Here is a 26,494-nt window from a genome sequence, read left to right as displayed (position 1 = left end):
GAGGATCCCTGTATTTGTTCAAAGTGGCTCTTATCACCGGCACACTTATGTTTGTTTCCACTTCATCATTTAATCTGGTCAGCTGCATAATCAAACTAACTACAGTTAAATTACCTATCTTTTTGAGTCACCCAAAAGACAAAAGTCTGAGATGAATTTTGGTGGTGGAGTATGAATGGGACATGTGGAAAGTCATCTCTCCTATACAATATCAGTAATTATATCAATAACTTTGTTTCCATATAATGACAGATTGGTAATCACTGACTTCTCTATATGAGATTTAATATACAAATTAAGTAAAGGTGCCCAACTCACTGCAAGTCTTAAAAGAAACTCTCTCTTTGAATTCCAGTGCTTGATAGCTTTATAGAAATGTTTAGATATCCTTTTTCTTTCACAAAGTTGTTAGATCAAAGATGTGATATGTGGAGAGTCTCATTCGGGCTACTAGGATCTGTACTATCCCTATTGTAAAATCCACCATATCTATTATATTCTCATCAGAGACCAGAGAGTGTGGTCAAGAAGTCTAAATTCCTTTTTACCTCTGGGAGAGGCCTCTCCAGCTCAGGGTGGAAATTAGGGATGTAATACAGTAAACTTCCAATAATCCAGCACCTTTAGGACCCAGGGGGTGCCGGATTATCAGATATGCCGGACTATCGGAAGGGGGGGGCTACGACGGGTCTGGGGTGGAGTGGGGGGGAGATGTGCCCCTCGGCGCTGCGGTACCAACCCGGCAACACCCCCGCTGCTCTGCCCCAGGCGTCCCCAATTCAGCTGCTGCTGAAACTGACCAGCAGCTGACTCGGGGAAGCTGGGGGCAAAGCTGCTCCAATTGTTCAGCTGCCCGGAGCACTTCCGGGTTCCAGATGGTGCCGACCATCAGGAGTGCTGGACCATTGGATACCGGACCACTGGAGTTTTACTGTAGTATAGTTGGTTAATGCTATCGACTACATGCATTTTCCCCCTCCCTCCTACAGCCCTGTCAGTAAATTCTTTAGAGGGCTGGCCAGCAGCCTGGCTTAGTCCTGGCTTGCACCATGTCCTGGGAGCTAATCCTGCTGCAGCTCTGCGTAAAAAAAAGTTTGGCAACCAGCAGGCAGGCAGCCCAGCTCGCGCCAGGTCCTGAGAGCTACCCCCAGTGTGTGTCTGCATTAATACTTTTCCTGTAGAGCCACAGTGGGGTAGCTCCTGGGTCCCAGCATGACCCTGGACTGAGGCAGGCTGCCTCCCCGCTCGCCAGCTGCTAAAATACTCTTAGGCTGTGTCTACACTGGGCCACTTATTCCGGAAAATCAGCCGCTTTTCCGGAATAAGCTGCGAGCTGTCTACACTGGCCCTTGAATTTCTGGAAAAGCAACGACGCTCTACTGTACAAAATCAGCCGCTATTCCGGAAAAACTATTCTGCTCCTGCTCGGGCATAAGTCCTTATTCCGGAACACTGTTCCGGAAAAGGGCCAGTGTAGACAGCCCAGTAGTCTTTTTCGGAAAAAAGCCCCAATTGCGAAAATGGCGATCGAGGCTCTTTTCCGGAAAAGCGCGTCTACATTGGCCACAGACGCTTTTCCGGAAAAAGGGCTTTTCCAGAAAAGCAGCCTACCAATGTAGACGCTCCTTTTCCAGAAAAACTGAAAACGGAATAGTATTCCGTTTTAAGCATTTCCAGAAATTCATGCCAGTGTAGACACAGCCTTAGTGCAGAGCTGCAGCAGGGGTAGTTGCCAGACCTGGCACAAGCTCGGTGACTGGGATGGATGGTTTCTGCTGTAGAATTTGGGGGAAGCGTGACATGATTAACTCCATAGGGTTATTAATGCCAAAGGCTGATGCCCTATCCCTGAGTTCACTGGAGATCGCACCCCACCTCCCGCAGGTCCCTTATCCTCCTTTCCAAATGTGGGAACCAGCTCCATCCCTGGAGCAACCTATGTTGGCCGTCTGGCTGGACTCCGTGCTTGCAGTGCTAACCCTTATTGATTAATTGTGTAGTCAACAAAATTTTTTGTTGACTACACAATTAATGAATTACATGCTTGTTAACATCCCTAGTGGAAATACTCTGTTGTGGCAGTATGGGGAAACTCATACTGCTTCTGTTCATGGCAGATCTAGGATTTCCACTTTTGGGATTACAGGCAGTCCCCGGGTTACGTACAAGATAGGGACTGTAGGTTTGTTCTTAAGTTGAATCTGTATGTAAGTCGGAATTGGCATCAGCCGCTGCTGAAACTGATGAGTTTCAACCGCGGCTGAATCTGGACGCCAGTTCTGACTTACATACAGATTCAACTTAAGAAACCCAGGCGTCCCCAAGTCAGCTGCTGCTGAAACTGATCAGCTGCTGATTCCAGGAACCCTGGGGCAGAGCAACTCTGCCTTGGGCTTCCTGTAGTCAGCCGCTGGTCAGTTTCAGCAGCGGCTGACTTGGGGACGCCTGGGGCAGAGCAGCTGGGGTGCTGCTGGGTTGCTCCAGTAGCGCGGCTTCTCGGCGCTACTGGAGCAACCCAGCATCCCCCTAGCTGCTCTGCCCCAGGCGTCCCGATTCAGCCGCTGCTGAAACTGACCAGCAGCGGCTGAATCAGTACGTCTGGGGCAGAGCAGCTGGGGTGCTGCCGGGTTGGTCCGGAGCGGCGCTGCGGGACCAACCTGGCAGCCCCCAGCTGCTCTACCCCAGGGATAGGCAAGAAAAGCCTGGTCTGCTGGGGGGGGGCACTAGCTGCACCCCCCCTCCAGCAGACCAGGGAGACGGGGGTGGCGGGACCGCCCAAGTCCTCCACGGCTTTGCTCCGTCTCCCTGGTCTGCTGACCTGGGAGACGTGGAACAAAGCCGCAGAGCATGTAGGCAGCGAGACAGTCCAGGCGCACCGCGGCTGTCCCACTGCTGGCTTGCTCCGCGGCTTTGCTCCCCATCTCCCTGGTCTGCTGGTCAGACCAAGGAGACAGGGAGCAAAGCCGCGGAGCACGCCCGCAGCGGGACAGCCCAAGCGCACCTGGGCTGTCCCCCTGCGGGCGTGCTCCGAGGCTTTGCTTCCCATCTCCATGGTCTGCTGGTCTGGAGACGGGGAGCAAAGCCGCGGAGCACACCCGCAGGGGGACAGCTCAAGCGCGCCCGGGCTGTCCCGCTGCGGGTGTGCTCCAAGGCTTTGCTCCCCGTCTCTCTGCAGACCAGGGAGACGGGGAGCAGCTTTTCTCACGCTGCGGTCTGCCGCCCCCGTCCTCGGGGGCATCTGGGCGTCCCGCCACTCCCGTCCTCCGGGGCGAGAAAAGCCCCATTCGTAACTGCGGATCCGACATAAGTCGGATCCGCGTAACTCGGGGACTGCCTTTATATCATCAGATGTATATTAGTAACATTATTTTGTAAATTTACAAAATAGCTTGTACTTTTGTTTGTACAAAATGGCTTGTACATAGACCAGCATTCTTACAATACTCCCATTTGATCGATTCAGTATGTCTAAATTGCTGAAACTGATTTGACAGCTTGTTGGTGAGAAATGTCCTTCTTGGTTAAACTGTACTCTATATAAGTGAATTCCCCACCCCCTCTGCCAACTCCAAGCTATTTTGTGAGGCTAATGTGTGACCCTGACCCTTTCCTTTATCTGCCACACAGCCTGTAGTCACCATTCCATCCTAGAGACTGAAATAGTAGCCACAGCCTCTGTGTTCTCATTGCTTGGGTTTCTGTTATTACTAGATTTTCACCAACTTATCGTGCTCCTGACGTTTTACTCATCCTGTGTAGCTTTCTGTGCTATCATATGTAGGGACTAGCATGGAAACCTTACCAATATTGGTAAGGAATTACAGGCACCAGTGGGCCATCAAACCACCTTCACGGTCTCAGTGTGAGATTTGGGTGATGTATAGGGCATTAATGTGGTGCTTTGCAGCTGGGAAATTTGCTATTTGAATTTAGATTGCAGTTATTCTCATTAAATACTGTGCATGCTCAATCAAGAGGCTCTGAAACTTGTCCAATTATTGGAGAAATGTATCCACTTTACTGTGCATCAAGCAAGAAACCCAGCTAATGTTTAGTTTTGCTGTCAGTTAATAATTCATGGCTTTTTGGTTTTCTTTCTTCAGAATGAGTGGGGCAGCATTCCCATCCCCGGATGCTGAGATGGCAGAAATTAATCGAATTCAGTATGAAATGGAGTACACTGAAGGGATCAGCCAGCGCATGAGGGTACCAGAAAAATTAAAGGTAGCTCCACCAAATGCTGACCTTGAGCAAGGTTTTCAAGAAGGACTTTCAAATGCCAGTGTAACTATGCAAGTTCCAGAGAGGATTGTGGTGGCAGGTATGTGCACATTTTAGTGTAAAAGTAGCAGTTCTGTGACTTGCTCTATATCCAACATAACTTGGGGGCGGATGGAGTTAAAAATAATGTAATGATGTTTTGGGGGGGAAAGTAAAAAACAAGGACCTGTGAAAAGTATACAGTCCTTCAAATACGAGCTGCTGATCAATTATGACCAGTAGAGTTTCTTAAAATGTGAAAAATCCTTTATTGATCATAGACATTGGGTGATTTTTAAGGAGGGGTTTTAACATGCACTGTTTAATAATTTTTATTTCTGTCTATATATTGACTAGAGGCTAAATAATTACATGTACCAGTCTCTTACTATGTCTTTCATGTTTGAATTATGTGTACTATCCATGGACCCCAGCAAAATTTAGTTTTTACTCATAGACTTTAAGGTCAAAAGGAGCCATCATAATCATCTAGTCTGACCTCCCATACATTTCATGCCACAGAAGCTCAACCATCCCCAGCTACTAACTGACTTCTGTCTTTTCATATGATAGGAATAAGCTACAGAAGTTGCAGCATATTCAGAGGATATACTTTTCTTGGGACATTAGAATTAATTAAAAATTATTCTGATTATTAGGAATATTGACATATCTTCTCTTTGCTACTGAGTTGGCTCTATGTATGGATAATAGGTTTATTAGTATATAATCTGTTTTGAAATTATGATTATAAAGTTTAAGAAGAGCTACAGTTTGTTTTTTCAAAACTTGTGCTTGTTGTTGGTATGCAACAAATACTCAGACATGCGAACTTCTATTCATCTTTATATGGGAACACAGAGCTTTGGTAAGACCTAATTCTGCAGATTAGCGTGTGCTCTCACTGAAGTCAGGTACTTGCAGGGTCATGAATTGTATATCCAGAGAATACAGTACAGGAAAAAATGAACAATAACTGTAAGTATCAAAGCATGACTTGTACAGTAAAACTCCCAATAGTCCGGCATCCAGTAGTCCGGCACTCCTGATAGTCCGGCATCAAAATGACCAGAGCCTAGTGAGTGAGCTTCAGCAAAAAATGAGTCATAAGGTAACAGCAGCAGCAGCTGAACTGAGCAAAAAGGGTAAAAAAGGCTTTAAAAAACTAAAACATTACAGTATACTGCATACAGTATGTACAATAAAAAGGGTTAAGAACACTTTATATACAGTATATAATGTATACATTGTGTATATATATAACCACCTTATAGTACCTCCTGATAGTCGGGCATATCTGATAATCTGGCACCACCTAGGTCCCATAGGTTCCGGATTATCGGAAGTCTACTGTAATAAGTAAAAATGGTGTGTGAGAGAGATGTATTTAGTCATATTCTCTAAAGTTAGTTGTTATGTGTATGATGGCTATCTTAAGTCCTAGCCACCACTCCCAGAAAATTTCTCATTAGAATTATGTATCAAAGTCCCTCCTGCTCTTGTGTCGTCTATATAATTTGTCAAGGCTTCAAAGAAAACCTTTCAAATATCTGGACTGTCTAAATATTGGGTTTTACATATGGGTTGTTCGAATGATGCAATTGAGTGACTTGACAACAATGCTTATCATGCAGTAGATTTAAAGGTGATGGTGAAGTTATGTACTTCAGGTGTTGTGGAATGTGGAGCCACACGCACTCATCGTGGTTGTCAGAAACTCATAGAACTATCTCAGTGGGGATACATAGGTGAATAATAGCTAAATCTAGAAGAAACAGGCTATGGTAAAGCTATTCTGGAGCACAGAATATATTTTTGTTATGTTTCCATAAGTATTCTTGCAAACATTTGGTCTATTCATAGAATTGTGAGGGATTTCTTTGTTGTCTTGAACTTTCACTAACTTTTCACCCATTACTTTAATCAATATCAAGTAAACACTTTAATCTCAACTATGTTGTTGCAGGTAATAATGAAGATACTCCATTTTCTAGACCATCAGATCTGGACCTTATACAGCCTGCCCCGTTCAAGCCTCTGTCACTGAAAACTCCTCCTCGGGTGATCTCACTTAGTGAGCGACCACTAGATTTTCTGGATCTAGAAAGACCCCCACCACAGACACCTCAGAGTGAAGAGGCTAGTATTTTTTTTATTTTTTTTTCCACTTTCCTAGTTGTGAACGTTTACTGAAGAAAAATGGGATGGTGAATGATCCTACATTGTGATCCAGATCAGGTTTTTTTTACCATAAAAGGGTAGCTATAAAAATGTTTTATAAAGTACTGTGTATCTTACTAGTAATAAGGTAATCTTCTAACCATTTGTCAGTCAAAAGGAATATAGACCTTAGATACCATCTTTAGAACTGGTTTAAAAAATAAAATCCCTTTTTTTGACTAAAGGGAATGTTAAACAAGAAAATTCTGTGTTCACTGACATTTTTCAGGTTATCAAAAAAACTAAAAAGTCAGTGAAAAAAAATCTTTAGTGCAAAATATTTTTCTAATCATCTCTAATAGGTAAGTGTCTATATTATAGCCATGGCTGTCCGTATTTTCATTTTATTCCCTATTTTCCAGATGCTTATGCTGTAATTTGGCCACATTTAAATTGCATCAGAAAAATTCTAGGGGTGCATCTACACAGCTACTTCCAGAAGTATCCCAAAATAGCTACTCTGCATCTTTTGAATGCACCCGCTATTTCGAGACCTATTTCATTATCCCTGTGATCCTCGTTCCACAAGGGTTAAGGATGTCTTGAAATAGCACCTTATTTTGAAATCTGGTGCTGTGTAGATGTGCCAAATTTCGAAATTCAGTCAAAGTAAGATGCGCAATTTACGAGGACAAATGGTATACCTTATTTCGAGTTTAGGGTGCTGTGTAGATGCACCCTTGGTGTCTAAGTCAGTGCAGAGTATTTATGTCAAAGTGTGTTGAAAACACATTATTGGGTTCTTAATTAAGTAAAAGATTCAGGAAGCTAAGTGTCCTTAGTTCAATTAAAGTATTTGCTAAATCTAACAGCAGGTCAAAAAGACTAATGGCATAAGGTTATTAAAGTCATTTCCTTGAATATTTCAATTCCAGTCACTCCATCTCACAGAGAACATGGCAGAAATAGAAAGGATTCAGCAAAGGACAATGAAACTAATTAGAGATGCAAAACTTCAATACAAGGAATATTAAAAAGCAATTGGAACTGTATGTTTTAGATTAAATAAATAAGAGATGATAAACTAAAGATATAAAATAATGCTGTTTAGAGGGGGTAAATCAGGAGTTCCTATTTATACTTTTTTATAATGCTAGCATAAGGAGACAACAAATGAAACAGACAACTAATTAAAACTGATGAAGGGATTATTTGTATGCAGTATATAATTAACCAATGGACCTCACTGCCACAGGATATTATTAAGAGCAAAGGATTAGTGGGATTAAAAAAGAATCAGAGATCTGCATGAAAAACCGTATCTCCTGTTGACATAATTAATATTAAGCAGAATGTTGTAAAAAATATCTTGGGGAACAAGATAGCACTGGCATAGAGATGGATTAGGTGACCTAACAGATATGTTCTGTGTCTCAATTTTCTAAGTAGCTAAACATTTATTAAATTGCATGTGTAAAATATGGAATTACTGATTTAGGTTTAGAAAGGACAGAAGCCCACTAATAATTGTGTGGATGGTTATTAGAAACAATAATGGACATAATGGATTGCTTCCTCATCCATTGTGTCCATTATTGTTTCTATTAACCATCCATCTAAAATTCCAATACCTACCACAATACACCTTTCAAAGTGCATGGGTCCTACACATGCTCATCAGAACATGTGATGTGCCTTTCACAGTGTACTAAAAGGCCCAACAATGGCTACATGGCTGAAATCAGACAATTGCTACACTTTCAAATGAGCTAACACAGGAAAATAAGACAAAAATGCTGGTCTTAAGAAAGATGCTGGCTAATTACAATGTGTAACCCACAATTCCCCCCCTTTTTTTGGTCTTGTGGCTGCCAGGGTGTTAACAGGCTATGCCATCTTGAATAGACCATGGGAACACTGTTTCTCAACCTTTTTGATACCAGGGTCTGACTTCGTGATTTCCTAATCTGTTAGGGTATGTCTACACTTGCACCCTCTTTCATTAGAGGGATGCAAATGAAGACATTCGAAATTGCAAATGAAGCCAGGATTTAAATATCCTGCACTTCATTTGCGTAATTGCGTTATGGTGCTATTTTGAAATAAAACATGCTGTGTCCTTCTCTTAAAATAACTGTTAACCCTTATTCCTCATAAAATGAGGTTTATTTCGAGAGAAAGATTTTTCTCTCAAAATAACGCATCTACACAGTGTGTTTTATTTCGAAATAGTGCCATAATGTGATTATGCAAATGAAGTGAGGGATATTTAAATCCATTTCATTTGGAATGTCTTCATTTGCATCCCTCTACTGAAAGAGGGTGCAAGTGTAGACATACCCTTAGAGAGGTCTTAGGGATAGGCATTGATGTATTGACCAATTGCTGAGAAACCCTGCCTTTAGAATATGTGTTGTTAACAGTTTAGGCGAAACACCTTACATTTAGCAGTAGCACTGAACACCTTTTTCAAGGCCTGAAGAGAGCTCTGTTTAGCTCAAAAGTTTGTTTGTTTCACCCACAGAAGTTGAAAAGACAAGGTGGTGAGGTAATATCTGCTATTGAATCAATATCTGGTGAGGAGAGAGAGAGAGGCTTTGGAGATTAGAGAATTTTTTTCCAGCTCATGGGAACTTACTTGAAAGCTTGTTGTTCTCACTAATACAAGTTGGTCCAGTAAAAGATAGTACCTTGCCAACCTGTCTGTCTAAAATGCCATTTATTCAAAGTGTTTCATTTGGGATAAATAGGATTGTTGCACTGTATTTGAAACTCAGTTCTAAATAAACAAATCTAGATTCTGCCACCAGATACACTTTTGTACTCACTTTCATACTAATGAAAGCAATGAATGTGTCTGTGGGCAGATTCAGTCAATAGCCTTTAGCCCTGTACTCTTGAGACAATCATGAAAAACACTTTCTCTCCCTCTCTTTGTCTCCTTCCATTTTTTTGTCTTTGCAGGTTCGTTCAGTGGGAAGATTGAAGAGAGAGCGTTCCATGAGTGAAAACGCTGCTCGTCAAAATGGTCAATTGGTCAGAAATGATTCAATGTGAGTAGAGATCTGGGATGCAGTGACTTTAGGGCAATTTGATTGTTTTCTTTTCTCTTTCCTACCCTCTGCTTTTCCAGTTGATGTTTGGTACACTTATTTCTAACCCTGAATCCTTGGTAAGTGACAACAAGTTTGAACATTCTACAATTGAGAGATGTTTTCTGAATAACTAACTTTTTAACCTTGTTTTTTGTGCAGTTGGCTGACTACATTTACAATATAATCTTCCCCATTCTCTTAGTAGTTTGGGATCTTTTTTATTTGTGCTTTTGCTATTTTCTGCTATGAGTTGCAGATCACGACTTTGGCTCAGCTGCTTTTCCATGTAACTTCTATTTTTCTTTCTGTAACTTAAGAGATGATCAGATCATGATTTTGTATGAAATACTTTCTCTGAAGTTTTCAAGTTATTTTTTTCAAGAAATTGAATTCTACTCTATATGTCAGATGTCCCTACTTTCATGTGATCCATTAAATAAGAGCAATGAAATTGGTGTAGCCTCAAAATTACATAAATTGTATTTTTGACAGTAGAGAAAACTACTTATTTGAAATCTATCAATATATTTTCATATTGATAGGCTGGATAGTGGCAGATACATCCACACCCAATAAAAAGGGGTATGTGGAAACATTGTAATCATGTACATTTCGTCCCCGTTTGATGAAATCTAGTAGAATATTTAAATAGTTAAATTTTTATTAGACTTCAGTTTTTTCATATAGCATTCAGGAAACATCATATTGAAGCCTACTCTGTGTCTCCTTTATCATTCATGTGGAGTCTTTGAGTTCTGAAGCTTTTTTTAAAAAACAGTTTGAGTAACTTTTTTTTTTACCATGGTAAAAAACACAACCAGCTGGCTGTTTGTTTGTTTTAATTTTTCTTTTTTAATCGTTGCAGTTGTGCCTTGTATTCCTTGTACTATTGTCTAAAAATGCCACATCTGTGTTCTAATTAGAATTAGGAATGTGATTGTTGGATCTAAACAAATGTGACTTGGATGATAAGCCTATATATTATATGAAATATGTGTTAGCTTTTCATTCTGTTCAGCTGTAAAGATCACAGTTTCTAAAATATGCTGAATTATTGACAGAACCTTATTTGAGTAATTGTAGGCTTATATTCTTGTGTTTGGGTGGGTCCAATGTACTTTCCTCCACAAACAGTAGAAGAACCCATGCTTTGCAGGCTAAATTCAAGTCACATTAAACCCTTTAATTAAAAAGATAGCCCTGTCAAAACATTTTGCCTCTTAGAGGATATTTAACCCTTGCTTATCTTGCCATCTTTATCTAATTTTACATATTGGCTGGCCTGACAGCCAAATATCATTCTACACTGTCCACTCCAGTATCTCAATAAATCTCCATCTAACCTGAAGATTAATCTGCAGAATCTATTGTAAATACAGTTTGTATAACTAATGCAGATAGCACACAGCCATTTAAAATATTGTCTAGACTAGAACATAGTAGCAGAACCACAGCCTGGAACACTGTATTTTTAAATCTTATTCCCCATCCACGCTGGCCAGAAAAACTGTTTATATCATGTTTAAACTAGTCCTGCTAACCTAGAATAATTCAGAGCATAACTAGTGTGTTAAAATGATTCTTATGCACGTCTGGCTTTTTAAAACAGGGAATGGGAGAGTTAGACTTTTCTATTCTGCTTTTTAACATTTTCTGGAAGCACATTGTACCTCGAATAGCTGTAATACTGTACAGATCAGGGCTGATATTTTCAAAGGAATTTAAGGGGAATTAAGCACTCGTCTTCTACTGAAGGTCAGTGGGAGTTGAGTGCCTAACGTAGTTAAGCTCCTTTGCAAATTGCAGCTTCATCTTTTATCTTTTCCTCCAAAATATCACAAATTTATGGCAGTTGACTTTGTGGAGTCATTGTGCGAAGTCAACTGCCACAGTGATGAGTGAGTGATTCTATAAAAATGTATATTAAATACCTGACTTTTAACAGAGACAGTATTTTGGAATTAAGATGGACTGCTGGTTTGTGTGCATTTCATTACGTGTGTTGTAAGAGTGACAGAAATAAAAATCTAGAAAGGGGTAGCTGAGTTAGTCTGTACAGGATAAACTTAAAAAACAACAAATAGTCTGGTAGCACTTTAAAGACTAACAAAACACATAGATGGCAGTCTCAAAGCTCATGATACCATCTACATGTTTTGTTAGTCTTTAAAGTGCTACCAGACTATTTGTTAAGAAATAAAAATATACTTGGAAGATCTATCCTGGATTTGAGGGAAGGAGTTGGTGCTGTTCCTGATTGTCATATGGGGATGGTGGAAAAGAGTTGACAGATGTTGCTGAATGTGTTGTCATCTACCTTCTTGTGAACCTATTGCATGTAATAGCTGTCATGATACTTAGTAATGGGATTCGGGTTGGACAGTGCCCGTTACAAACATTTGAGAATCTAATTGTAAGGACCAGTTGACATGATAATGACTAGGCACTAGTTGGTACAGTAACTAACTGTGGGGCAGCAATTATGATGATTCTCTAAATTACCTTCCATTTATTTATAAGGACTCTTATTTAAGAGAATCACAATTATTATTCAAGGTTGCACAGATCAGATACTGTCCCAAGAAATAAAATGACACGGTTCCAGTCACTCTTCTCAACTAAGGACTACACGTAAGCCTGTCTGTTAATTACAATACATGAAAATCAAGAGTGTTTCTAATTGTGTAGCTCTCTGCACTACTAATCTTATTAGAATGTCTATAATTCAATGCATAGTTCTTGAAATAGTTCTTAGTATGCTGAGTACCTGGCTTATACCTGTGATTCTGTTGCAGGATTTCTCAAACTTTACACGTTGTTCCTCTTGTAAGGTACAGGGGAGAGAAATACTTGGGCTTGCATTAGTGGAAACTCTCTCATAGTTTAAGTGGAGGCAGAAGTTAAGGAGGGAGAGTCTCCACTAAAAACATAGTCGCAAAGCAAAAAAGAGAATATGTTCAATGTATGGACAGTCTTCATCATTTCTGCTTAGTCTGGGAAACAGCTTTCCTTTTGTTATTACTATCTGATACTAAATTCAAGGACTTATTACTTTTGGTTCTAAACCAAGTGATCCAGCAAGAGTATGCAGAAGAGGAGAATATTTATTTATTCTCTCCTTTTCCTGGAGAAAGGCTGGCAACTGCTTAGGGAGAGTAACCTCACAGTTTGAGAAATGCTGTTTTTCTGGCAACATGTGGGGGAAGAAGATGATGATGTTTACATTTGAGAAATGAGAACATGCGGTTAACTCCTAATACATCTTAATTAATCTGTGTTAAAACTATCTAGTCACCCTGATTAGCTAAAAATCTGTTTACTGGAAATTTGTTCCTTTAGAAGCATAAGTCAAATTGAAATCTGAATAACAAGATATCTCTACTGGCATTCCTGCAAACGCTGTTAAACCATACATATTAAATATTTTACAGTGTAGCCAAGTTCTGCTCAGTGCATTGTTTCAATCATTTCCCATCTTGTTCAGTTTCATCCAGGTGCACATCTTTCACTTAGATGTTTAAGCAGCCTGTATTACAAACTTGCTAGAATGCTTCATGAAAATGCCTCTTGTGAAATCTCTGCAGCAAAATAGTATTCAGTCACAAAAACATGTAATTACAAAAACAGAAAAGACAAAATAAGGTCAGGGAAAGTTTTTGTAGATAGTACAGTACCTAGAGTCCTCCTACCCAAATGTCAAACCCTTACACACACCCAGCATGCTTCTGCACCCTACCTGTCACCCAGACTCCGCATGCTCACCCCTAGCCCATGTTCCCACTCCCAGCCTTCTCCCACACTCTCCCTCCCATACTCTCACCCTTAGCCCACTCCTGCACCCAACCACTAACCCACAACACGCACCCTCATCCACAGTTCACTCCCACACATTAAACCCCTGATTTTTGTCCCCACCCCAGAGCCTAGGGGATCCCACAAAAGCCACTAGCTCCAAGCCTCCAGAAGAGTTAATCTAGCCCTGTGGGTGAGCCCTGAGCCTCAGCACTCCCCTCCCTCCCCTGTGGGGCTGAAGCATGAGGGGATTGTCTTTTATTTATTTATTTTTTTTTTTTTCCTGCTTCCCAGTTGGAGGCCACATCTGTGAGGGTTTTTGGCCCCTGCCATTTTGCAGAACAATTTTTAACCTGGGCCTGTGGGCCCAAGTCAGCTGACCCTACCAGTCATGAGTGTTCAAATGCTATGTAGAAGTAACTTCAGAGACTTAACAAATGAATCTGTTATAGGTGTATGCTCTTGAATCCTCAGCAGCGATCGCAAAAGTGGGATTAACTAGGAATATTAGATAGCGTGTAATTGAATAGTCGTGTAAATGCATCAAATTTTAGTGGTTACACGACTATTTGATAGCTCCTGGAGGTGGGGCTGGCAGCCATTGTGCTCCCACCCCACTCCTGGGGGGCCCCCGCCACCCTGCACAGCTGTCTCTAATAGAGCGGCCTGGTAGGCGGGACCTGGTCCAAGGCGGGAGCCAGTTTAAAAACTGGCTTCCTGTGAAGACCGGCTCCTGTCTGCTGCTACCTCTGATACAGACAGCAGTGCAGGGTGGCAGCAGTCCCTGTCTGGAGGCGGGGGGGAAGGGTCCGAGCTTGGACCCCCTGTGGACAGGGGCTGTTTCTGCAGAACAACCTGTCTGTGGAGAGCACAGGCCACAGTGGACAGAGACTGCTTCATGGCAGCCTCCTCTGCCCCCCCTGATAGAGGCAGCAGCATGGAGGGGGGAGGACAGGCGACACTGCAGAGGCAGCAAGCGGGGGGTTGGTGGGTCAATAGAGCCAGCTTAAAAGCCGGCTCGCGCGTATCAGCTCCCTCCTGCCCCCATCACCTCTGCGCTGCTGCCTCTGGGAGCATACAGATGTGGTCCTCCCCACAGGAATCGGCTCCCACCCTCCTGATACAGAGGCAGCAAGGGAGGGTATGCGTGTAGTCAACAGGATTAACTGATAAACCTGGGTTTATTAGTTAATTGTGTAGTTGTCTATGCATTGGCATCCCTAGAGTTAACACAATTCAGTTTTCCTTCTCTCTTTTTGTTTTCTTATACAATTCATTTTCTGCCCCTGAAACTTCAACCTGTATCTGCATAATAGTTACCAAGCTTGGTCAGAATCAATATGGAAGGGTTTCCCTTACACTGATTATCTAGTTTAGAAGGATATATAAGTTGACAAATTGCCTTTGTGGGGAAAACTTTCTTAAGTATTCTTTTCCTGTTCTGTAGTTTCAGTCCTATCCAAAAACAAATACATTTTATTACTTGAATAATCTCTGAGACCTTTCTTATGAGCAGCCTATAAAGCAGTGTTCACTGTGGCTCATTGAACTAGACATAGTATAGTGGACTAGCAGTTATATTAAGGACTAGGAGTCGTGTAGCTCTGGATTCTATTCTCAGCTGACTTTAGCTTGCTCTGTGATGTTATAGAAGTCACTTAAATCACTCTGATAATTGGTTTTATTCTGTTAAATTGAGTGATAATATTTATCCACTATGTAAAGCCATTTGATGTTCTCAAAAATAATTCAGACAATTGTATAGCATCAATAAATTGATGGTATACAAATTCAAGCAGCTCATTATTGTTGAGAGCTTCAATTTATTCAGTACAGCTGTTTAATGCAAAATGTCTACTAGAAGTACAATATGCAGTTTCTATTCAGTAATTCCCTTAACAAAAGCTTTTGTGTATTGATGACATTACTGTGGTGTTTAGTACTATAGCCTTGAGGATAAGGGGAGACTAGAGGGAGGCCTGCAGCATTCTGCAGTTTGTAGTATGTCCAGCCTCCATATTTGTTGCCATTTCCAAGCTGTCATCCATTGTTTAATGCTCTTGTACATTTTCTGTCTTTTTCTGTTCACTATTCTGCATTTTAGTTCTTAAGATGCATTGATAGATAACCCAAATATTGTGTTTCATTTTAGTCTACCAGCAATATGGTTACAAAATTATTGTAGCTTAAGAATGTGAGGAGGGTCTTTTGTTTCCCCTGCTGATTGCACCATCCTACTAAAACTGTGGTGGGTTTTTTTGTTAGGGTCAAGGGAAATGAGGGTTAATATGAAGTACCCTGTACCCTACATGCATCTGACGAAGTGGGTCTTTGCCCACGAAAGCTTATGCTCCTACACTTCAGTTAGTCTATAAGGTGCCACAGGACTCCTCGTCGCTTTTGCAGATTCAGACTAACACAGCTACCCCTCTGATACTTGATACCCTGTACTTTGATACCTTCCCTGTCACCTGTAACTCTGCAGATTCAAACTGGGAAATGATATCCAAAGAATTTACTTGAGGGGCAAGATCTTCTTGCCTGCACCTGTTCCCTGCCTCTTTAAGTTTTTCCAATGGATATTTATAATATGTAGTCACAGTGCAAAGCAGGATAAAATGGTATTGCCATGACTAATGCTTTTAATCACAAATGTAAAAGTAATCTTAAATATGGAAAAAGGAAGGCACAGTGTAAGGGAAGGGGTTTCAAGTGCAGAAGAATACAGAGAAAACAATAAAATGGTAAGTTTGTTTCTATTTCTGTAAATTCTTGCCTAAGTGCTACATCATCAAAATCTCTTGAAAATGAATATCTTCCAATATACACCATTTTGGTCATTGTCCATCAAGCCCAAAGGTAATTTATGATTTCTGAACAAAAGCTTAGTTTACATCTGAAGCTATCACATCTCAAGATACTGTGAAGTAGAAGTAAAAGTAATTACTCATCTCACGAAGACATAAGGATGGATCTTTGGAGTGGGGATCAGAAATCCAGCCTTTGCATTCCTGTTGACCCTCTGCCTTGTGCTGTCACTGCTGTGAGTGGACTGATGGCCAGTATGATGCTGACCCTCCTTTTCAAAACAGGTGGGTTTTGTCACACCTTGTGTTTTAATCTCCGCACCAGCTGAACACTCCTTCCACAATCTAAGAATAACTAAACAATAAAAAACTCATCTAGCTAAGGAAGGATCAAAACATTAAGTATACTGATTTCCACCATTAATACTTCACTTAAGTTTCCTGGAACACAAGCAAAAAAAATCAGAAAGATTGGTACTCAAAGTTAGAATATTGTAGAAATAAAGCAGAAACAGTGCACAAAGATCAAAGGAATATCCAGTGCTGGTCATGAGCAATCGTCTTGGAGTAAAAGCCATCTCAGAGTTCAAAAGAACACAGTGAATTAGACTTTTTCAAACATAATTATTAGGTTACCAATATAAAAAGAAGGAATTCGGGTAAAACAAGCATGTCATGATTACTTAAATTTGTGTTTATCTTCCTTAAATATCTTGGTGTAAAGGCCTATAAGGATAATGGAAAGCTAATAAGAGGACTACATGTACAACTCAGTTATTTTATCAGAATTTAGTAGTGTCCAGCAGAGATATTTGTAAAATCATGTACAAAAGAACCTGTAGTGTTTAAATTTTAAACTCAGTTCTCTTCTCTTTAAAAGAATGATCAGAATTTCATTTCATATACTTCATCGTCTTTGGAAAATTAATTTTGTAGTTTTATTTTAACTTCTTATAGTTAAATCTTGGTAACTTAGCAGTCAGACACAGGCAAATCAAAATACTACTGTAATCTTGCTCTTTTATTGTTAAACGTGAGATACTTTTTTTTTTTTTTTTTTTTTTTTGCGCTTCAAATATGGAAGTATGCCAGGTTGACATGGTTCCATTAATACATAGTTCTCTTTAAGTACTACTTCAGAAGAGATTATGGGTAGGATTTTCAAAAATGTAAAATGTCGGCCTGTCTTGGCTCCCATTGATGTCAGTGAGTCTGAGAACTTCTGAAAAAAAAACACCCTAAATATCTGTACCAAAATCATAGTTTTGTGTAATATAATTTGCATTTGATTCCTAAGATCATAAACAAATGTAATTGTGACTCCATCTACTACTTTTTTTGACAGTGTTTACCTGGTATTGGTGAGAAAAGGGTAAGATCAAATGGAATCAGCTTAGACTTTGGAACTGGGGCTAGCTGAAGAAGTTCTTTATTTAAAATCTGACAACAATGTTTTTCTCTTCATTTGCTATGCACAAACAGTGTGACACCATCACTACAACAGGCTCGTGTCTATCCTCATATGTTACCTGAAGATGGATCTAATATTTACTCTGCTCGTGGCATTTTGTCGCTTATCCAGTCTTCTACTCGTAGGGCTTATCAGCAGGTCTTGGATGTGCTGGATGAAAATCGCAGGTGATTGGCCATCAGTGATTCTGCCAGCTCTTGCCGCTTTTTCTTTTTTTTGCTCCTTTTTAGTGGAGTGTGGTTTCTGTTTACTAAATAATATGGGATGGCATTACTTTGCTTGGCTTTCTTTTGCTTTTTTTTTTATAAATAACTTAATTGTCCAAAATTCACATTTCATAAGGCTATATTATCTAGTACCTTGCTTCAATCTAATATAGCATTTAAAGAGGTATGTTTGATTTCTATTTCTCTTCACATAAAAATAAAAATAGGAGAGGGGAATCTGGTGATTGGAAGGCTTTGCTTATGTGCTGTTTGCAAATTGTTAATTTGTTAGATGTTTTCTGTAGTTTGTGGCAGTCCAAATGATGTTGGATCACACGTCTTTAGGCTTCTTATAACATTCTTGACCTTTCTGTTGCTGAGTGTTGGAACAAATCAATAAGATTGGACTGACGTTGCCATGATTTAATGGAAATAACATGAAGGAGCAAGTTGGAAACTTACTTAAGATAATTCACAACCCATATTTTTCCAAACAATATTTTTGGAAAAAATGTTAGGAGATTTTTTATCTGTGAGAGTTGCTATTCTAAACAGTATATAAGTTAATCATTTTTATCTACGTGTTGTGCTCAAGTGATAGGTATTAACTGTATCACTATTGAAATAGTTTCTGGATGATATTCTAAGAACTATTTTTTCAGTACTTCCTTGATGACCATCTTATTGAGACATATATTACAGTAGTATATTTTACACTTTTATGGATAAGATGGTTTATCAAGAGGTAGTTATTTGGCCAAAATTAGCCCATTTGTGTCACTGTGCACTGAATTTGATCCTTTACCCTTAATGTGTTAATACTGTAAGATTGATGCATCAAACAATGTAACATCAATTATAAAGGCTAATGTGACAATAATTTATCAAACTTAATCTTACTTTAATGGGCTGTATTAGAGATGTATTTGTAAGCTGCTTCCAAGTTCCTGAGGAATTGACCCTAAAGCACTGGGGAATTTTTGGAATAGCATTTTAGCATTGCAGTTTTCTGCACCAGGGAATTTTTTAATTCTGCCTCTTGTCTTCTTGATTTTAACATCCCAGTGAAATGTTACTATAATATTCCCTGGTGTAGATAAGACTTAAGTTAAGCCGTTTCTTTTCCATTCATTTTGGTAAGGCATTGTGACTGTCAAACCAATCTTATTGTATCTGATCAGTATTCAAACTTACCTACCTACAGCTCAGTAGAGTTGTCAATGTGGTCATGGTGCACTATCTTTCTAAAGATGATGTGATTGTGCAGAACTTCAGACTTGTTGGTCTTATGTTCAAAGAGTGAGATTTTCAAAGAGGCTAAAGGGATTTAATTAGATGCCCAGTTCCCATTGAATTCCACTGAGTTGGGCACCAGTGACTTCCTTAAGTTCCTTTTGAAACCCAATCCATAATTTTCACCAAGATTTTATCCCTTGTCCAACAATTTATTGGATAGTCATGACTTAAAAATTTCATGTCCATATCATTAAAAGTTTAAACATAACTGCAATTTCTTTAGTTTTGCAAAGTTGGACCTATCAAGTAAAGCAGAGTTAACTCTTCAAGCCTATGGAAAAAAATAACAGTTAAAAACATATAGCATATAGAACACACATACAAAATATGTGGTGAAACCCTGTCCCCATTAAGGTTAAACAGGTTTCCCTTTGACTTCAATAAGGCAGAATTTCACCCATAATCTATTTTACGTATTTACGGAGAAAATAGAACCTTACTCATAAACATCTGATAAGTTTCCAAGTCTCTGAAAGTTTCAGAGAACAGCCGTACCATTTCTGGTTTTTATTTTGATTTTTACGTATTTCTTTATGGTAATTCCTAAAGGAAACCGTAGACTATTATTATCCATCTACAATTTTGGTAGGGTTCAAATATAAAACTATTGTTGGGGTATGAGCATGATCTTTTTGGTTTAGACCAAACATATTTTCAGACGTATAGTTCTTCCCGACCGTTCTGTGGCTAAAGTGGGAATGTGAAATTTGGATAATAAACATGCATGATTGCAAAATAGATATATATTTTAAATGTTTCAAACTGTCTTCCTTTGCTCTATGTAGCATAGTGTTCCCTATCTATTTCCAGGTGTATCTGTTTTTATTTTAGTATTAACAATATTACTTTCGTTGTTTAGTGTCCTTGGAAGAGATCTTTCCAAACAAATATATTTTGATTTTTCTATTTACTGGAAATGCTCTTTGGTCTGGTTTTGGGTTGCTTTCATGTTTCAGTTTGTCCCAGTTTAGTAAAATTATTGAGGTTAGTTTTATACAATTGTAGATGAGGAATTATTCCTAGAGTTTTGTAACTATTACTAACCTATTAGACTATTTAAATTGAATATAGAATTTAATTCTCACTGTTTATACTTTCTATTTACTCTGCATTTTATTCAGCTTGGACCATGAATATAGGTCAGTTTCATTTTCTTTTATAGTGAGTCTTCATTTTTAGGTTCTTTTGCAGTAATGTCTGTTTTGTTTTTCCAAAGTTATATGGAAGTGTTTAAATTTTCAGTGCAACCAGATTTTTTAGTTAAGTTTTGAGAAACCTTTTTAGTAGCAGTAGTAGTAGTAGTGCAACTTAAGTTTGGGACCTAAAACCAGTGTCCCTTTTAGGTTGACCTGTGTTTATAACAACACCCCTTAAAATGTTGGTAGCAACTCCATAATTAAGTTGAAGCTGAAATTAGTACTTGGATCAAAATTTAAATTACTTTTTCCCATTCTTTTGTCTTTGCATTTGGACCAATAACTTTTCTGTGGGAAATTAATTTTTCTATATAATTTTATGTTCAATATTAACATTTTCCAGAGGAGGCATTTTAAAAATGTTCCGTCTTTGATATTCAACTCTATTTTTCACACACTTCTTTGGGATCCTTTATAGTCTGGCTAAACAACCACTCTGCTGCAGATGCCAGACATAACATGCCCACTCTACATCTCAGACACAGGCTGCTTTTGAAATGTTTAAATTGAACAAACAGTTACTCACCTTATTTGGCATAACTGTTTTTGTGAAGCTAGGATTAGCTGACTGAACCATTTGGATGCAAGATCTGAGAGGAGACCGTGGAGAGAAGAGTAAATGGGATTCTGAGGTGCATGCTAAGTTGAGTAGAGCTTTGTAAATTGGGTAAAGTTTGGGAAATGTGGGGTTGACAGGTAGAGGTTTTATGGAGCAAAGGGGGTGGTATTTAGAGCGGGGAGTTGCACTTCCATGACTATGAAAGTGGCAAAATATCAGTGTAGTCTTCACTGCATTGTAAACCCAGAGTTTGAATTGAGATTCAAGCTTAACCCCATTCCATCTATACACAAACTGCACTAACTCAGGACTCAGAGGGTACATCTAGACTACAGGCTCTTGTCAACAGAGGCTTTGTCAACAGATACTGTCGACAAAGCTTCTGTCAACAAAGAGCGTCTAGACTACATCCAGTTCTGTCGACAAAGCAACCTGCTTTGTCGACATGAGAGTGTAGATGTAAAGGACAGTGTAGATGTAATAACGCCTTCTGTCGACAGAACTCTGTCGACAGAAGGCGTTATTCCTTGTAAAATGAGGTTTACCGCCGTCGACAAAACTACCGAGTTCTGTCGACGTTATGTCGACAGAACTCGGCGGTAGTGTAGATGTAGGTATAGTTTTGTCAACAAAAGTCCACTTTTGTCGACAAAACCCTGTAGTCTAGACATACCTAGACTCAGAGACCAAGTATCCTGTGGGGGTTGAGGAGTGAATCCTCAGTCAAGCCAGGACTCTTGTTCAAATCCTATCGCTTTGCAGTGTGGATGCTGTCTCATTGGATTCATGCTTTGGAAATCCCAGAAAGTATCAGTCTAATTTCTTTGTCCTCTGGACAGACAAGTTGGAGAACAGTCAAGTTTTTCATCACATTGCACCATGAACTATGGGCTAGAGTGGCCACATTTTAGGAGAGAGCTAGAGTGTCTGAGAGAGAAGTGATGGATCTCTGGCCTCTATAATGCAGTGTAGACTAAGGATGTTACATGGTGGTTATCTAGCTAATCATAGCACTGCATTTTAAATATAGTAAAGGCCACCAGGCTCTTGTACCTCTGCATGTTAAATGTAGCTCTCAGCACTGACTCCTGTTCCCCGCACCCTCTTTGCTGCTTCTCATTGAGGCTTTTGAAATGTAGGAAGATCCCTCTGGGGTTTGTGCTGCCTTTCAAAGGCTGAAGCACTGCAGTGGGAACTGATGCGAGCGGGGACTGCTTGAGTCCCTGTTCGTGCTGTTTACCCACTGTGCTTCTGCCCAGGGCTGGCCCGAGGTATTCCGGTGCCCCGGGTGCGCGGCACCGCCCCCGGGCGCACAGAGCATGTGCGGGCCCGCCCATGGGGAGCAGGCCCACCCCCTTAGGGTGCGCAGGCCCGCCCCCAGTGTGCACGGCGCATGTGTGGCCCGACTACGCCCGCTGGCGCGCAGCCCAGGGCCTGCCCCTAGGGCACACGGTGCAAGTGCGGCCCAGTCCGGGCGGGCCGTAGCTGCGGGAGCCGGGTGCGCGGCTCCTGATGGCAGCTGTAAGGGACGCCACGCTCCCCTTACAGCTGCCATCAGGCGCCCCCAGCAGTTGGCTCCCTCGGCAGCTGCCCGGCTCGCCCATGCCTCCGCCTTCCTTGCCCCTCGCAGAGATGGTGCTCCTGGAAACTGGCTTTGAAGCTGGCTCCCCCGAGAGGCTACCCAACCCTGCTGCCTCTCTCTGGCTCCGGCTACACTGTCAGGTTGTTGGGGAAGAGGAAATGCAAATGAAACGCTCATTAGCATTTCTTGCGCTCTCATTTGCATATTCTCTTCTGATCTTTTTTGCAGGAAAAAACGCAGCGTAGAGGGGGCCATTTTGTGCAAAAAAAAACTTTTGCGCAAGAACCCTTATTCCTCCATTTTTGAGGAATAAGGGTTCTTGCGCAAAAGGGGGTTTTTTGTGCAAAATGGCCTCGTCTACTCTGGTTCCCCCTCCCCCCGCCGCAAAAACCTCTTCTGCCAAAAGAATCAGAAGAGAATATGCAAATGAGAGCGTGAGAAATGTGAATGAGCAGGGGTCGACAAATTATGGAAAACCCTACTCATCAGACAAAAAAGGGACTTGCCACCCTCCCCCACAAAGTGTTTTTTAACAGTATACATTCCTAATAAGAATAAGAACAGTAATTACTAATAAGTTATTAATAAATATCACCCAAGTCATTAATACATATCTTATAAACCTCTACCTTCTCTCTGCTTCCATGTCTCCTCCCCTTGCTCCATCAGCTCCCCTGGTGCCTGTTGCCCCCCAACCCCTTACCCTCCTTTGCTGTCCTGACTCCTGCCCATCTCACTGCCCTCGGCCTTCCTGAGACCTGCCCCCCTCTGCCAGCCCTTCTCTCCCCCCTGTGCCCACTCCTCCAGTAGCCTCACTCTGATCATGCGAGCTACCCCTCCTCATCCCCTCTCCTAAAACCTCCCTCTACACACCTGCCCTGCCTCTCTCCTCTGGTGCTGGTCCCTCCCCTACAGGTGTCTGCCCTTCTGCTTCACCTCCAGTATCTCTTGGCACCTGGTGTCTCCCCCTTCCTTCACTGCCCCTGCCCTCTTTTTCCCTGATACCCACCCCCTCACCACCCTCATGCCCTTGTGCCCTCAGATGCCTTGCTCCATCCCCGCCTTCCTCATGCCCACCCCTTCTTTCAAGCCTTCTCCCAGCACCTCCCCTTCCCCTCTCTAGCCCCCCGTGCCCTTACCCTCTCTTCTCCCAGCATCACCCTGTCCCCCCTCCCACTGACACCTCTCCTCCTGCCCTTTTCCTCATTGTCTGCACTTGGCCCCCTGGCATTTGTATCTCCTGCACCCCTGTCCCTTGGTGCCTTCCCCTTTCTTCTTCTTCTCCTGACCACCTCTCCTCCCCTCCCCTCAGCACAAGCCCTTTCCCCATATTTTTTCCCTCCCTTCCCCTCTCCTCAGCCCAGCCCAGCCCCTTCCCCTCCCCCAGGGCCAGGTCTAGGTTTTTTGCTGACCCAAGCAAAACATTTTTTGGCCGTGCCCCCCTCCCCACCCCCTTTTTTTTGTTGTTGTCTTTTACACGTTTGTATTTTGCAATGGGTTTGGTTTTGTTTGGTTTTCGTTTTTGTCCAGTCATTTTAGCCCTATAAATAGCAAACAGTATTTTCATTCATTTTTTTCCATAAAGGCAAAGCCTCTTCAAGTGAATTCCCCCTTTCACTCGCTGCTGGGTCACAGCAGTCTTTTCCCTGCCCTGTCCAGCCCCTCCCTCTGGACAAGCACCCCTCACTTCTGACCCACAAGGGAAACAGGGTGAAGGGACAGCACAGAGCCAGAGGGGTGCAGGGAACAGTGGGGAGGGGTGCGCAGGGTGAGGTGGAGGCACGGGGAATGGGACATGGGGAACAGGGGGGCAGAGGGATCGGGGTCTAGGGGCAGTGCAGGGAATGGGCAGCACAGAGCTGGGAGGGGGCAGGGATCAGGGGGAGCAGGGTGCAGTGGAGGCACGGAGAATGGGACGCAGGGAACAGGAGGGGCAGAGAGATCGGGATCTAGAGGCAGTGCAGAGAATGGGCAGCACAGAGCTTGGCGGGGGAGGGATCGGGGGGACAGGGTGCAAGGGCGGCGCAGAGCCAGAGGGTCGCAGGAAAGAGGGAGAGCAGGGGGTCCGGGGAGCAGGGGTGGCATGTGGAACGAGCGGTGCGGAGACAAAGGGGGGCTGGGGCCATGGCAGGACTGGAGCTGGCGGGGCGGGCTCTGGCTGTGCCGCGCGCCACAGCCAGCTCCCAGGGACACGCGGCCAGAGCTGAGCTGCCGCAGCTCTTTAAAATCAGCGGAGCCACGTCATGCCAGCGTCCTGGCATCCCGCCCCGCCTCTTCATGCCGGAGTTGCACATGGGCAGCCTGGTGGCAAGAATCGCCGCATTTCCCCCTTCCCAGCGGCGCTCTGCTCCTCTGCTGGCCTGCGGATCAGATGAGGCCGTGCCGCTCGTAGTGCGGGCTTCCGCCAGCCCTTCACAACGCCCCACCGGGCCAGTCCGCCCCTGCACTCGCCAGCTGGTAAAATCTACTTGCCACGGGCGAGTGTATTTGTCAAGCCCTCCTAATGAGCGCTTCATTTGCATTTCCTCTTCCGCAAAAACCTGATAGAATAGACTGAGTCTCTGATAGAGGCAGCAAGGGGGGGCAGAGCGACTAATTGAGTCACTACTCGACTGTCTGATATGCTTATACTTATTGGCTAGTCGACTAGTTATTTACATCCCTAGTGTAGATACTGGAACCTCAAGCTGGGACCCAGAGTTCAACAATTCATAGCCTGGAGTTACAAATGAGTGTAGATGCTCAAGCCCTAGGTTAACAAACCAAGGTTCTGCTAACCAAGTTCTACTAGCCCTGGACAGACGTTGCAGTGTAATCATACCCCTAATGTCTCTGCCAAGGTATTAGCACATTTTGTGCAGAAAGGAGCTTCGGGAGAGAGCAGCTTAAGTGGTCGGCCTGTAGTCTGTCAACCCACATCACAGAGGAGCTGTATTGTAAGCAATTAATCAGAGCAGAGCTTCTCACCCAACCCACCTCCAGCTCTCCTGTGGCCCTGCATCATTCCCTCCTCACCTTGCTCCCCCCAAGATTTACAGATCAAACTTAAGGCACTCAGGCCTGCAAACCAGCACTGGTGGATCAGCATGCTGTTGCTACTTTTCTGTGTATAGAGTGAGGGCATGGATTTCCAGAGATATCAAACTAGAACCTTGAATGATCACTGCTTTCTCTGTGGCATGGTAAATTACAGGTGATTCTTCTACCAAACCAGTTTGCCCAGGAATTTAATTCACTTGCAGATTTATATTTCATTTGACCTGGATGGAAAAACTAAGGCCCAGATTTTGAAAGGTATTTAGGCCTTGCTGTGCTCATCATTGCAAGGCTGAAGTTAGGCATTTAAGCTCCTAATGTAGTTAAGTGTTGCAGTACTGAACAGAGTAACATCCAACATCTGGGCCTTAGAGATTTGTCCCCAATTAAATAAGTAGTAAATCAACTTGTTAGTTTGGATTAGAATTTATGGTGGTGTAGCTCTCACGCTCTACCCCCCCCTCCCCCCGCCCGATAGCTACATCCTAGAAAAATCCTCTAGAAGAGGAGTCTGTGTTAGATCAGTTAAATAACAAGGTTTTGCAGACGCTGCAGAACTAAATTGTCACAGATTATGTAGGCCAAGAATCTTCTGAAAATTTTTCAGAATAATGACAATAGCCAAAACTATACTATGTGGGATAAGAAACGAGTAAGAGATATCAAAACTCATGCTTCAGAGTTTAAACTAACCCCTCACTGCCTAGAGTAGAAAGAAACTTCTCTGTCAGTGTGTTCCACAGTTGCCCATTACAAGGTTTTTTACAGTTTCTTCAGAAGTATCTAGTTCTGGCCTCTGTCAGCACAGGATACTGCACTAGATGGAACACTGGTCTGAGGAGGAATGACGGTTCCTATGGTTTTATAAACTTACTAAATAAATTCTGTATTCTGAAGAAGAAATATTAGAACCTTTAAATTATAGTTAAGTACAATAGACTTCCTTTTGGGGAAGAATGCTACCTATTGTGTTCATTTTGGTTTCTTTTGTAAAATAATTTTCTGCGCTGATTTTACTTTCTGCTGACTAGTAT

The 26,494-nt window shown here is 42.0% G+C and overlaps 1 protein-coding gene across 13 annotated transcripts in view; it reads left to right on the top strand.

Moving 5' to 3' along the window:
• Nucleotides 1-26,494, top strand: part of MFF (mitochondrial fission factor) — a 48,812-nt gene that overhangs the window by 6,208 nt on the left and 16,110 nt on the right. For 7 of the 13 annotated variants that reach the window (XM_014571939.4, XM_006119891.5, XM_014571937.4 and 4 more), the window contains 5 exons: nt 4,104-4,321; nt 6,227-6,399; nt 9,385-9,473; nt 12,072-12,146; nt 17,597-17,752. In XM_014571939.4, the coding sequence (XP_014427425.1) occupies nt 4,104-4,321; nt 6,227-6,399; nt 9,385-9,473; nt 12,072-12,146; nt 17,597-17,752 (711 nt within the window). The remainder of the gene's footprint in view (nt 1-4,103; nt 4,322-6,226; nt 6,400-9,384; nt 9,474-12,071; nt 12,147-17,596; nt 17,753-26,494) is intronic. The other 6 variants (XM_006119897.5, XM_006119892.5, XM_075937594.2 and 3 more) reach the window with 3 other exon arrangements.

The sequence above is a fragment of the Pelodiscus sinensis genome, chromosome 10 (genome assembly GCF_052426305.1).
Source record: "Pelodiscus sinensis isolate ZL-2025 chromosome 10, ASM5242630v1, whole genome shotgun sequence".
NCBI classification, from domain to species: Eukaryota; Metazoa; Chordata; order Testudines; family Trionychidae; genus Pelodiscus; species Pelodiscus sinensis.
The sequence above is the reverse complement of the archived record's forward strand: the minus strand, read 5'-3'. Positions and strand labels throughout refer to the sequence as shown.